The 12,143-nt window shown below is 43.3% G+C and overlaps 1 protein-coding gene and 1 non-coding gene across 3 annotated transcripts in view; one reads left to right on the top strand and one right to left on the bottom strand.

The window, feature by feature from the left end:
* Positions 1-12,143, bottom strand: part of WBP1L (WW domain binding protein 1 like) — a 54,621-nt gene that overhangs the window by 4,726 nt on the left and 37,752 nt on the right. For both annotated transcript variants that reach the window (XM_063102215.1, XM_063102216.1), the window contains exons 2-3: positions 9,773-9,875; positions 246-407 (exon numbers count right to left, since the gene is read on the bottom strand). In XM_063102215.1, coding sequence (XP_062958285.1) covers positions 246-407; positions 9,773-9,875 — 265 coding nt within the window. The remainder of the gene's footprint in view (positions 1-245; positions 408-9,772; positions 9,876-12,143) is intronic.
* On the top strand, positions 1,603-1,704 carry LOC134382920 (U6 spliceosomal RNA). The gene has a single exon (XR_010024161.1). It is a non-coding gene; the product is annotated as a U6 spliceosomal RNA (small nuclear RNA).

Genomic DNA, 12,143 nt, shown 5'->3' with positions numbered 1-12,143 from the left:
GACCTGGCCAGAACCCAGCCACTGTGAGCTCTGGAATGGCCCAGTGGCTTCAGGGAACTGCATCCATAGCACCTGCTCCTCTGTGTTGAAGGAGCGCCCCCTTATCCCTGTATTCTCGAGACCTGCGCTGTGCAGGACAAGGGCAGGCAAACCACCATGTCCATGGGGGTCCTCGTTGGCAGTATACAGTCTGGGCCCTGGGTCTGTGCACCTGAGCTCCTGAGGGTGGCTTTTGGTGTACGTACTGAAATAAAATGGCAGCGCTGAGTAATTGTGGGCTTCCCGGTAGGCGATCAGGTTGATTTCATGTTGCCGCTGCTGGGCCTGCAAGCGATGCTTGGCTCGGCGGTGGTGGCAGACGCAGCAGCAGCTCAGGATGATGATGATGGTCCACACCAGCCAGAACCCTAGGGGTAGAGGAGGCAAGACAGAAAGGCGTGCACACACAGTGAGTACCAGCCAGAGGAGGCAGCTCCCAGAACAAGGAGGTCCCTGGACAGTGCCCATGTGGTTGAAATTGGAGCTGTCAGGCCTCACCCAGTTAATTCACATTTAAGACCTGTGTTCAATTTTCATAAATGTTTGTACCAGAGTGAAAGACACATGGATGTAAGACTGATGACAGCAAAGGAGGTCATTTACTCCAGAGTCCCTCCAGGGATCTTGAGTTCCTGGGTCTCTGGAGGCACCCTGGGGAAAGCCATCTCTCCAGCAACACTGATCGGTCCTCCTGTAGTTTAGGTTTTATGGGCATTAAATATGCTCACCTTTCAGGACAGTGTCCTCTTCCTCTCTTAAGAGATCTCTGAGAAAGTGCTTCAGACTTTCTTGGTGCCCCTCTCCCCACCTCCCTCCACAACTCAGGAGATTAGCAATTGCCAGGGGCCTCAGAGGTGCCTCCTGATAAAGGAATTCTTAGGGTTCTCTTAATATAACAGGGGCTTTTCTCTACCACGTATGTCTCTGTAGTACAAGAATCAGGGGCTTTTCTCTACCATGTATGCCTCTGTAATACAAGAATCGCTGAAGTTACAGGTGGAAAAATTCTAAGTGCCTCAGGTCCACCTCTTCCCTAGAGAGTGAAAATGACTTCCTTTGCTCTGATATAATCTAGTACAATTCCATCTTCCACTGCCACAAACAATCTGCTCCCACCTCCCTTTGGCCTGCACTTGCATGAGACTCAGGGCCACTAGCAGCCGCCTTCTTTCTCTCTGCTTCAGGGTAAGGTGGAGGGACAGAGGATGTGGCTCACAGCTTTCAATTCCCACTATGCCATCTCTTGGGTCATACTCAGAGAATCTCAGCAAACCCCAATATAAGATCCGCTCCCCAAATTTCAAATGTATGCAGAAAAGGCTTTTAAATATTTTTAAATTAACAAGCAATTTTAATTAAAAAAAAATATATATATATATATACACACACACTCACACACATACACATGTATAGGGAGGAAAGTGAAAGGAAAAACACAAAAATAATGACATCTTTAAGTAGCAGGACTGTGAGAAATTTAAATTTTCTTCTCTCCACTATTTTTTTTCTTTCAAATTATAAAACTAGAAACAAATTAAGATTTTAAAATATCTGTGACTAGTAATGCTTTGGCAGCACATATACTAAAATTGGAACATACAGAGAAGATTAGCATGGCCCCTGCACAAGGATGACATGCAAATTCATAAAGTGTTCCATAATTTTTTTGGAAATAGAGGTAGTGGTTACACAGTATTGTGAATGTAATTAATTCTATACAGTTGTATAATTAAAAGTGCTTAAAATGGAGATTCTTATGTTATGTTTTACCACAAAAAAAAAGGTAAAATAAAGTATCTGTGACTGATTTTATTTTTGTTGGTTTTTATCTTTAAAAAATTAATAAATTAATTTCTGCCTAGGTTATGTTCCTCTGGGAATGTAACCATATAATGAAATAATTGAATCATTTAAAAAATTATTCACATTATGAATATTACCTTTGACATAGTTCTGATATTAAATGAAAAAAACAGATTATAAAGCAGTATAAAATATGATCCCAAAGTTTTCTTTAAAAATGTATATAGGGACAGAAAAAGAAGAAGGCTGATCAGGAAGCTAATCATGATGTTATTCTGGATGACAGGACAGTAGATTTTCTGGTACCAGCTCCTTCATTTTTGCTTATCTGCATTTCCTAATTTTTCTAAGATAAACATGTATTTCCTTGTAGAAAAAATGTTTTTTCTCAATAAAAAGTTTATCTGGGGAATAATTTTAAGATGAGTTGTTGTTAAATGAGAATAGATTATATTATTGCTCATTTCTTCTCTATTCCTGAATAACTTTAATTTTTTCCATTATAAATACTACATGTATTTTTTTAATCATCTGTTTTGTAATTATAAATTTGTGCTTAAATTTTTTTTAAGTATTTCCAGATGTATCTCTTTCCAAGCTGAGTTAAATCAAGTTAACATTGTTAAAAAAAAGAAAACACGCCTCCCCCTCCCCCAAACAGACTTGTAAACGAATATATCCCTGATTTTTTTCCACATTTGTATACACATAATATTCCAAAAGATCTCACTGACATTCAGGGTGTGGTGTCTGCAACAGCTCTTTCTCTGTCTCCCTGGGGTATTCCTGCTGAGTCTCCCCACAAAGCTGCCCTCTACCAAGTGAGACGGATGTGATACAGCCTCCCAGCCCAGGCTTGCCGGCCGCTCTATGCCAGGACACCTAATTGCTTTCAGCAGATGTCAGTGTTCAACCAAACCTTCATGCTGAGGCCTGGTAACAAGAGAACAGGCAGAGGACAACCAACGGAGGATTTTTTCCCTTTTACCCATCAGCAGACAGAAAAACCCTCATTCCTAACCAGAGAGCATAAGTTGAAGTTAGAAGTCTTCCTGTTGGTCCTTCCCAGATTCACTACTGCAACTCGCTTAACTTAGCTTATGTTTCTTTCCCTATGAGTGTCAGCTATCATAAGACTAAAAACACTGTTAGAAGAACCCTTGGAGGAGGGAAAAGAGGCTAGAAAGGAACTATGGGAATGACCTGGCTACCGGATGTGTTTACATCACATCTCCTAGTGTGGGGCTGGGCTAGAGGGAGGAGCATGAAGGAGCATGATGCATTCTGCCTAAGAGCCTTGCTCCACACCTATTTTGGAGGCAAGTCTAGATGATTCTGGGATGACGACTATTTTGTATTACCTATACTTCTCTTACTTCTTCAGCATAATCTCACAATCCTTTATACTTCCATGTTTTTATACTTTTAAAAGTACATTGTCTCATCTGTTCATCAGATAATCAGCATCTAACTCTACTATTTCTTATACCCCACTAAGTCATTTTTTCAGTAGCTTTATCTAAATGTAAATCAATTTCTAATTTTATGCTGCAATATATAGGATCTAAGGCAGTATTTCTCAGTTTTTATACTGTTATTTTTAAAAATCCATTCTTTTAATAAGAAAAATCTCAGGCACTGGTTTTCATGTTCATGAAATAATTCTGGTTCTCCTTCCCTCTTCTGTGCATGTAGGTAGTCTTGAATTTCTGGCCCCTCACAACTGGGTGAGGCTCTGGGACTAATTCTAACTGATGAATTGGGACTGGAAGTGATGTACATCACTTAGATGCCAGAACATTTCTTGCTGTTGTAAGAGACCCTCCATTGGTCTTCCCTCTGCCATGACAATTGGCAATGTTCCAAATGTTGACTTCAGGTTCAGTCTGGATCCCAGAGGATGATGAAGTGGGAACAAAGCTCCCATCCAACCTTTAATGGACAGTATGAGTGAGAAATAAACATGTTGTTTTAGGCCCTTAGGATTTGGACTTGTTTGTTTCTGCAGCATATCCTAGCCTATCCCTACTACTGTGGCATGTTTATAGGCTTTTCTGAGGGAGAGGATTAAAAGTGCTCATCGGATTCTTAAAGGAATGCTTGATCCAGAAAAAGGCTATGATCCACTGAACTACAAGTATAATAGAAAAAGAAGACTTTTTTCTTTTTTTTAAGTAAAATTAGGAGGGGCAAAAGGAGACTGAAGGAAGAGACAACTGGAACACATACCTTTGGCACAGTTACCTTCATCACGTCTAACATAGCACGAGAAAACTCATATGCTTATTGGAATTCTACCAGCCTACTTCTTTTTATTTGATATTATGGGTAGAAAAACTATCCCTACCATGTATCAGCTCTGTGATGTTATATTAGTCTCAAACCGGGTTCTGATTTCTTCATTTTTAATAGAACCACAAATGAATCGAAATTTTGTGTGAATCAAAACTGGGGGATGGGCCGGCCCCGTGGCTCACTCGAGAGAGTGTGGTGCTGATAACACCAAGGCCACGGGTTCGGATCCCATATAGGGATGGCCAGTTCGCTCACTGGGTGAGCGTGGTGCTGACAACACCAAGTCAAGGGTTAAGATCCCCTTACCGGTCATCTTTTTAAAAAAAAAAAAAAAAACTGGGGGAAAACTAACTCAGTAAAAAAATGGGTCTAGTGGAAAGATGGGGTTTTAGAAGATACCCCTAATGAGCTGGTCCCATTTGATGAGAAGTAAGGCAGAAGACATTCTGATCTGGCCCTCACAAATCTGATTCTCTTAGGAGGCAATATAGTCAAAGTCATGTCCTATCAACTTTAAAAGGGGAAATATTTAGAGTAGTCCCTATGAAATTGGGCAAAATTTTAATCTTTTAGCTAGATTTCAAAAACAAGGAAGAGAGTTTAGAATAAAACCTAATGAAAGTTGCATACGAGAAATACAGAAATATGACCCTCCCACCCTGCTCCCCCAAACACATATCTACTCAGAGGCTATATTCCTCAATGATAACTTTGAAAGTTGTGACCTCACTGTGGGGAGCATTTGTCATGCTAGGCAAAATGGAAAACATGTTTTTAAAAACAATCACAGTCCAATGTAGGAACTGAGTCATGTGCCCCAGAGTTCACTACAAACTTGGGAAAACACCACTCCTTAACTGGCAGGAAATTCCCCAACAGGAAGCCAAAGCATACTGTAACTTAGCTCTTCTATCTCACAGGATAGAAGTGGGTGACTTCCTGGCCCTTAACAGCTCTCAGCAGGAGCTCCTGACACTGCCACTGTGGAAAAGGTCTAAAATTGGGAAATGAAGACTTCGAAGACTTGCAACTTCATCTGAAAGACTGGCCCACTTTCCTATAAGCATGACTGCTGATATGAAAGAAAAGAAGCAGATGGCCTGTGTTCAAATCCCACCTCACAAAACCAATTTCTAGCTTTGTGACCTTGGTCACTTTGTTTTTACTTCCCTTATCTGTAAGTGGTCTCTAACTTACTTGGTCATTGTGAAGACTAAATGAGATAATATATGTAGAATACCCAGAACCATACCTGATATATGGTAAGTTCTCTAGCTCATTATTGTTATTGTTGTTGTAACAAGCATAACCACAGATGGAAAGGATTACCTTTCAATTTCCCTTTTAACTTTCAAAAAGTATTCCATAAAGAAACATGGCTTAGGAACAAGTCTAAAGTCTGCTTTTAGGTTCTGTTCCTGGCAAAAATTATGGGAAAATCAGTCAACTCCTATTTATTGAGCCCCTGCCATGAACAAGGTACTGTGTGACCTGATACCAGCCCACCTGCTATTTATCAATCTGCCTTTGTCCAGAGGCCCAGACCACTCCACTAGGGAGCTGGGGTCCAATCGGGGCTTGGAAAGAGGCCCCAGTTCCCCACTGACCAACCTGCTAAGGTCAGCAAAAAACATGGGCCTTCCTTAAGAGCAGCTCAACAATGGGAATCTTAAGACAAACTACAAAGAAAAAATTAGCATGTGAAAAACAAGCTGGGCAGCACTGATGGCATTTGCTAATAGTCATGTCACTCTCAGGGAAATTCCACTGTCCGGAAACACTCCTCTCTCCCCACTAATGCCCAAACCAGGGAAAACTGATGCCTGAGTGAAATTCCCCCAAATTATCTCAGGGGCAGAAATTCCCAACTTTGGCCTCCCCCTGGAAAATGTAGCTTGGTGAGGGGAAAGAGTCCAGGGATGAGAATCAGGAGATCTGGCTTCAGGCTTTTTGGCTTTGAGCATGTTCCTGGACTACCCTGTCCTAGACTGCCCTGTCTTGGTTTTCTCCTTTGTTCTATCTTTTCCACATGGATACTCTTCATGGAAAAGATTGAAATTTTAAAAGGCAGAAATTAGAAGGTAGAAATTAAACATGCACATAGAAGATTCTTAATCAGACATTTGAGCCCATCAGTGACCTGGGCCCATCCCCTTTCCAGCTGGTGCTTGGAGTCCTGGAAGGAGAGTGGCTTTGGAGAGAGGCTGACTTTACTACTTCTTAGCTGCAACTGACTGAGCAATTCCTTAATGTCCTCAGCCTCATGAAATGGGGATGACATGTGTACCTAGTAGGGTTGTTCCTGAGGTGAAATGAGATGATGCGGATGAAGACCCTACTTAGTGCCTGGCACTTGGGAGCATTCCATCCACATTAGTGTTCTCATCTCCCATTTGTTCCTAGGCAAGCCCTGCAGCCCCAGGGTAACAGTCAACAGCGAGATGCATACTCTATTCTTTCCCAAAGGGCCTTGGGAAGTCCTCTGCCTGGGAAGTCCTTCCCTTCTCCACGTGTATAAATCTTATCCACGCTTTAAGGCCCACTTCAAATGCCACCTCTTCCATGAAGCCTGCCCTGAATCCTGTCCAGCCAAAGCAAAGTCTCCTTTTGAACATTCAGAACAGTTCTGGCACATACATTCCACCTCTACTTCGCATTACTAGTTGGACATCTTGTCATATCTCCTCTCTCTGATAGATTACCTTCTTGATGACAGAAATTATGTCTCCCCTACAGTTTCTAGCATAGATGAGCCCATAGCATCAACTTGGAACTTATTAGAATTACAAATTCTCAGATCCACCTCAAAAACTCAGTGAGTTTAGGGGCCAGCCCGTGGCTCACGTGGGAGAGTGTGGTGCTGACAACACCAAGTTAAGGGTTAAGATCCCCTTACCGGTCATCTTTAAAAAAAAAAAAAAAACTCAGTGAGTTTATTTAATAAGCCCTCCAAGAAATTCTGATGCCTGTGAATGTTTAGGACCACTGGAATAGGGTTTGCTGAATGAATAAATGATGGGATAATAAATTAAAGTACAGGTGCCATAAAAATGCATGGCGATAACAGTAATGTTGACCAGGTCCTTATAGCCTCAACCACTGCACTGGTAAGACAGAATCTTCAGATCCTACGTCATGAAGGCCCAATAACTGGTTTAAGTTACAATAGACTGAACAGACATGGGGGAAAGGATGCTAGCCAAAACAGGTCTGTGCATGCTTGTGTGTCTGTGTAAAGTGTGTGTATACGTTTGACAATCCTCAGCATGCAGAAAAATTCAGCTTAGAAGAGGTAAAAGGGTGGATGGAAATGGCATTTTTTTTTTTCCTGAGGCCTTTCTTGTAGGCAACTATAATTAAGGAGGTACCTTGTTGGACAAAAACTCTGCCAAGGATTTCCTGGCTGAGGTTTTTTTCTTCCAAAGGAAGGGGGTAGGGTGAGAAACCAACCCAAAGCCCAATTACTTTCACATTTCAGGCAAAGTTGAGCAGCAATTAGAGGGAACAGGGCTTAAAGCAACAAAAAGTGCAGTTTTGATGAGAACTTCAGGGGTTCATTCCAACATTCAGCCTCTCTCCTATACACATCAGGCAGAGGCCATGATCCTAATTAGGAGGAAAACCAGAGGAATTCCTGTGAGAGACAGAATATGCATTGGACATTTCCTGACCAAGAAGCCACTTCTGGGCACAGATGAGAGGAACGTTTTGCTTTTATAGTCCTCATCCTCCAGAACCTAGAAGGCATGTGCCAGTTTGTATGATGGAGAGTCTTTTCTTCTTGTCTAGACCCTGGTCTCTGTCTGGTCTCCTCCTTTCCCCAGCTGATCATAACTGGAGAGAGAACTAGCCATTTGTGCGGCTCTTCTGACTTTCTCTAAACCCTTGGAGTGAAGCGCCTGCTTCCCAGACTACCTCCTGCCAACTGGGCCTCCCCATCCCTAACACTCCATCCCTGGCTTTGGTGGCCCAATTCTGTAGGCTCCAGAGTCCACTCTGTCAATGGCCCAGGCAGCTCTGTCAAATTGAGAGGGGGCCATTGGCAACTCTGTTCCTTTCCACAGCTGATGCTGCCTGGGCAGGGCCCCAGAAAAACAAACTGCAGCTCTGAGGCTTTTTGGCAGCCTAGCTTTGACTTTTGTTTTAACAAGGGGTGGGAAAGAGAATTTGAACCCTGTGGTTATCCGCACTTCAAAACATTTAAACACAGTCCATCCACCTGCTCAGCACTTTGTGTTCTTTAGTAAGTTTCTCAGCCCCACCCCTTCTAAAGTAGCAACAAGGATTCTGTGCCCTTCTTTGCTACTGCTTATATATTTATTTGAAGGTGTGGTGGGGACATCTTGAGCCCTGCCCCTCCTGCATTGGACTGCCCCTGGAATTCCTCAGAAAGGCAGGCAAAACAGTCCTGAGTCCTCAAAAAGGAAAGGAGAGGGTGAGGGAGAGGTCCTTTTTGGAGCAACCACTCCTGCTGGCTACAAAATACAACTGCACTTTGGAGGGAGAGACTTCTCGACCAAGAGTCTAATTTTCTTTCCAGATCATTAGTCTTTCTAACTGCTGTCTTAACTCTTCTCTGATGTGGGGGAACGGGGAGATAAGAAAGGGAAAAAGGGCAGGGGAGATGGTGGGAGTAGGGGCATGGTTTGAAAAACAAGCACAAAGTTTGTTTCTAAATGGAGGCAGCGAGGAGGGCTTAGAATTATCTGGAGAAACAGTCTACAGTTTCTGCTCTCAAGAGACATTTGTAAGAACCACAGCAATGTCTTCCCTTGGGGCCTCTCTACCCGAAGGACTCCCCCATCCTTCTATGCTTCACTATCTCACCTGAGTTTCAAGAAGATCAGAATACAAAGTGCGTTAGTCGAAGCAACCCTGGGTCACCCCCTGAAGACCATAACAATGTCACCACTGCTGTACAACTGTGGAAGATGCAAGCAGTTCTGGCCTCAGCCCAACCAGTGGCATGACAAGGATTGTCCCCACATGGCATTTAGCTGACAGTAATGGGTTAGAGAGACACTTCCAGATGCTTCAGTTTGAGAACCGGGGAAGAAACAAAAGGAGCTGAACCTCAAGATTCCCTCTCTCCAGGTAGGCTCTGCAGGCAGGGACCTAGGGGAAGACTATTCTTTTGAGAGGGACCCTCAGAAACAGAGGCAGCTCTGTGAGGCTCTATGGGGAATTCTGGAAGCCCCTGGGGTTCTTATAAGAAAACGGCATTATGGCCATCTAGAGCTCAGACTAGCACTGACAGCCAAGAAAGCTTTCTTTGCAAAGACAGCAAGCCTGGGCTTCTGGGCTGGCCCAAGGAAGGGCCTGAGCTGCTGTCAGCTGCTCCGCACATATGGAGAGGGAATCAAGGAGAAGCCCATGCAGGGGCTTCTGCAGCAGATCTGGCAACCAAGGCCTCTTAAAGGGTTCAGGCCATATTCTCTGGTCTTCAGTCCACAGTGTCCAAAGAGCACAAGAACACTCCTCTACACAGGAATCACTCTGGAACTCACAAACAGAGTACTCACCAACACTGTCCCCAAGAGAATCAGAAAAGGGGTGATCAGCCCCTGGTTTCCCAACAAGCAGAGGCTGTAACCGAGACTCTGGGAGATCAAGAAACCCCTGGGTAAGGACTTACACCAGAGTTCATAGTAGTAGTTGCAGCACTGAGACTGTCCACAGCAGTGTCCTGTGTCACAGATATAGCTTTGATTGTTGGTGCCCACACAGGCTTCCTTATCCTAAAAAATCAAAAAGCATTTTAGCATATTAAATTATAACTTTTAAACACTCTTCTTCTCATCCCCCTCCTCCTGGTCTTCTGCCCGCCTGCCCCCAAAACAGTTTCTACCAGTGCTTATTCCATTAACAAAAAAAATTTTTAAAGAACCACACAAAAATGACAGCAGAGTTTTTAATAAACTAAAAAATATAGTTTATTAAAAGGGTGAGGGGATTCAGCACAAAAAACCAACTAGGAAAGAGCAAAGTTTCCTCAGACAGGACAGGAAAGTGTTGCCTCACTTTCTTTATGTCCAAGCAGAAACACTTCGGTTCCATTGTTAAACACAGCTGGTAGGAAGGTGACAGTTCTCCTGTGATTAGCAGTATGTTTTAAACGAAACTGGCTTTTCTCTGAAACTTCCCGGAATAATTAATGTGGCATGTATTCTAGGATTAGCATCTAGTCGGTCATTCCATTCTCTCTTAAATACAACACTCACCAAGGTTAATTTACAGTATGATTCAAAAGAAGGCTAAAAAAAAATCTGCTACTAAAAATCCTCACTTTCAGAAAAAGGGTGACTTGGTCAGGCAGCATAGTCCAATTTCAGTTGACTAGATCATTTTTGCTTATCAAATGATCTCTTAAGAATCCTGACTGGATCCAGCATTCATACTGTCCCTTGTCAGGGACAGCTACGTAAAGGGCACTGCTGAGTAACCATCTAGCAGTTCGCCAAATTCTATTCACAGCACTGGTAGACGGGGATAGAGGTAAACTTTTATATATATATATATATACACACACACACACACACACATATATATGTCTCTTTTTTTTTTTTTTTTTTTTTTTGTCGTTTTTTCGTGACCGGCACTCAGCCAGTGAGTGCACTGGTCAGTCCTATATAGGATCCGAACCCGCGGCGGGAGCGTTGCCCGCTCCCAGCGCAGCACTCTACCAAGTGCACCACGGGCTCGGCCCTATATGTCTCTTTTAAGATATGAATCACCCCACCAGCCACCCTTAATCAGAATGTACTTTGGGCCACTATGCATATGATGAAAACTGTAAGTCATCTGCTATATCTGGTTTTCGACATTTCTTTATTCTAAAGAAGTAACACATTCATATACTGGATGCCGTCTTTGTGCCAAGCACTGTGTTAGGTATGAGGGATACAAAGATGAATGAAACATTGTCCCATCCTCAAGAGGCTCAGAGTTAAGAAGGAAAAAAACCCTGCCCAGCAAAGAAACTAAAACCACAGTATTGTATTTGCTGTACTCAGGCTGATGCTGCCCACAGTGTACATCCGGGTGGACGACTGCCAGTGGAAACTTAAGTCACATGGTCAGTTCCTCCTCTTTGAGCTTTGCTTTATACTATGGTGTCTACTTGGCCAAGTGTATAAAACAAAGCACTCTAGCGATTGTCTACAGGGCTAGAGGCCGGGCAGCAACACTACAGGCACCTGAAGCCACAGGAAGAGGACAAGAGAAAGGTCAGGGCTGAAAACCAGATCCCTGGCTTAGGGCAAGTCTCCACCATACATCCTTAGGGGTTTCTTGGTCTTCAAAAATCTTATGCCTGGTATAAAGGAATTTAGGAAGAAGAAAACATGGGAAAAGGCACCTGTAAACTCTGACAATGAGGTTTTCACAACACTGCAAATAGTTCTTCCTAGCTTCGCCTTTCCATGGCACCATAAGTAAAAGGAGACACCTAACAGATGCTGGCCAGCCGGATGGCTCCTCTGAGGCCTAGTGCACATGGAGAAAACAGATCTATGCTTGTTTTGCAAGAACACATACTCTGATTTCAGAGCAAAATACTCCTTTCACAAAGACATAAAAAAGTTTCTCCCAAGTTTACTAGGCCCTGAAAATGCCATTCTTTTGGCACTGGCTTGCAAGAGCAAGTTCGAAGTGTCCACATAGTTTCTAAAAGAGGCCGTGCTGCTTACACCCCAGCACATGAAAGAATCCTACGACCTCGGGAAAATTCACCAGATAAGGCACAGGCTCTGAGCACGGGGAGGCCAGCTGGTCCTAAGTGAGGCATGGAATGGAATGCATTTGAAATCTAAACAAGTGGCATCCTCATGACCTACTGGTGTCAGCTTTTCCCTAAGCTCTCCTGTGCCCCAAGGCAGGAGGCCTGGTATAAACATGACTCCACTCTGCATCGCCGCTCTGCCTCCACTTTCCCAGGGAGAGCAGAACAGTAGTAGCGTCACTTAATCCCGGGTTCGTCAAACACTTTTTAACCCCCTTAACTTACA

This window comes from Cynocephalus volans, chromosome 7 (genome assembly GCF_027409185.1).
Source record: "Cynocephalus volans isolate mCynVol1 chromosome 7, mCynVol1.pri, whole genome shotgun sequence".
In the NCBI taxonomy this organism is placed as follows: domain Eukaryota; kingdom Metazoa; phylum Chordata; class Mammalia; order Dermoptera; family Cynocephalidae; genus Cynocephalus; species Cynocephalus volans.
Note: the sequence above shows the minus strand (reverse complement) of the source record. Positions and strands in the feature narration are given on the sequence as shown.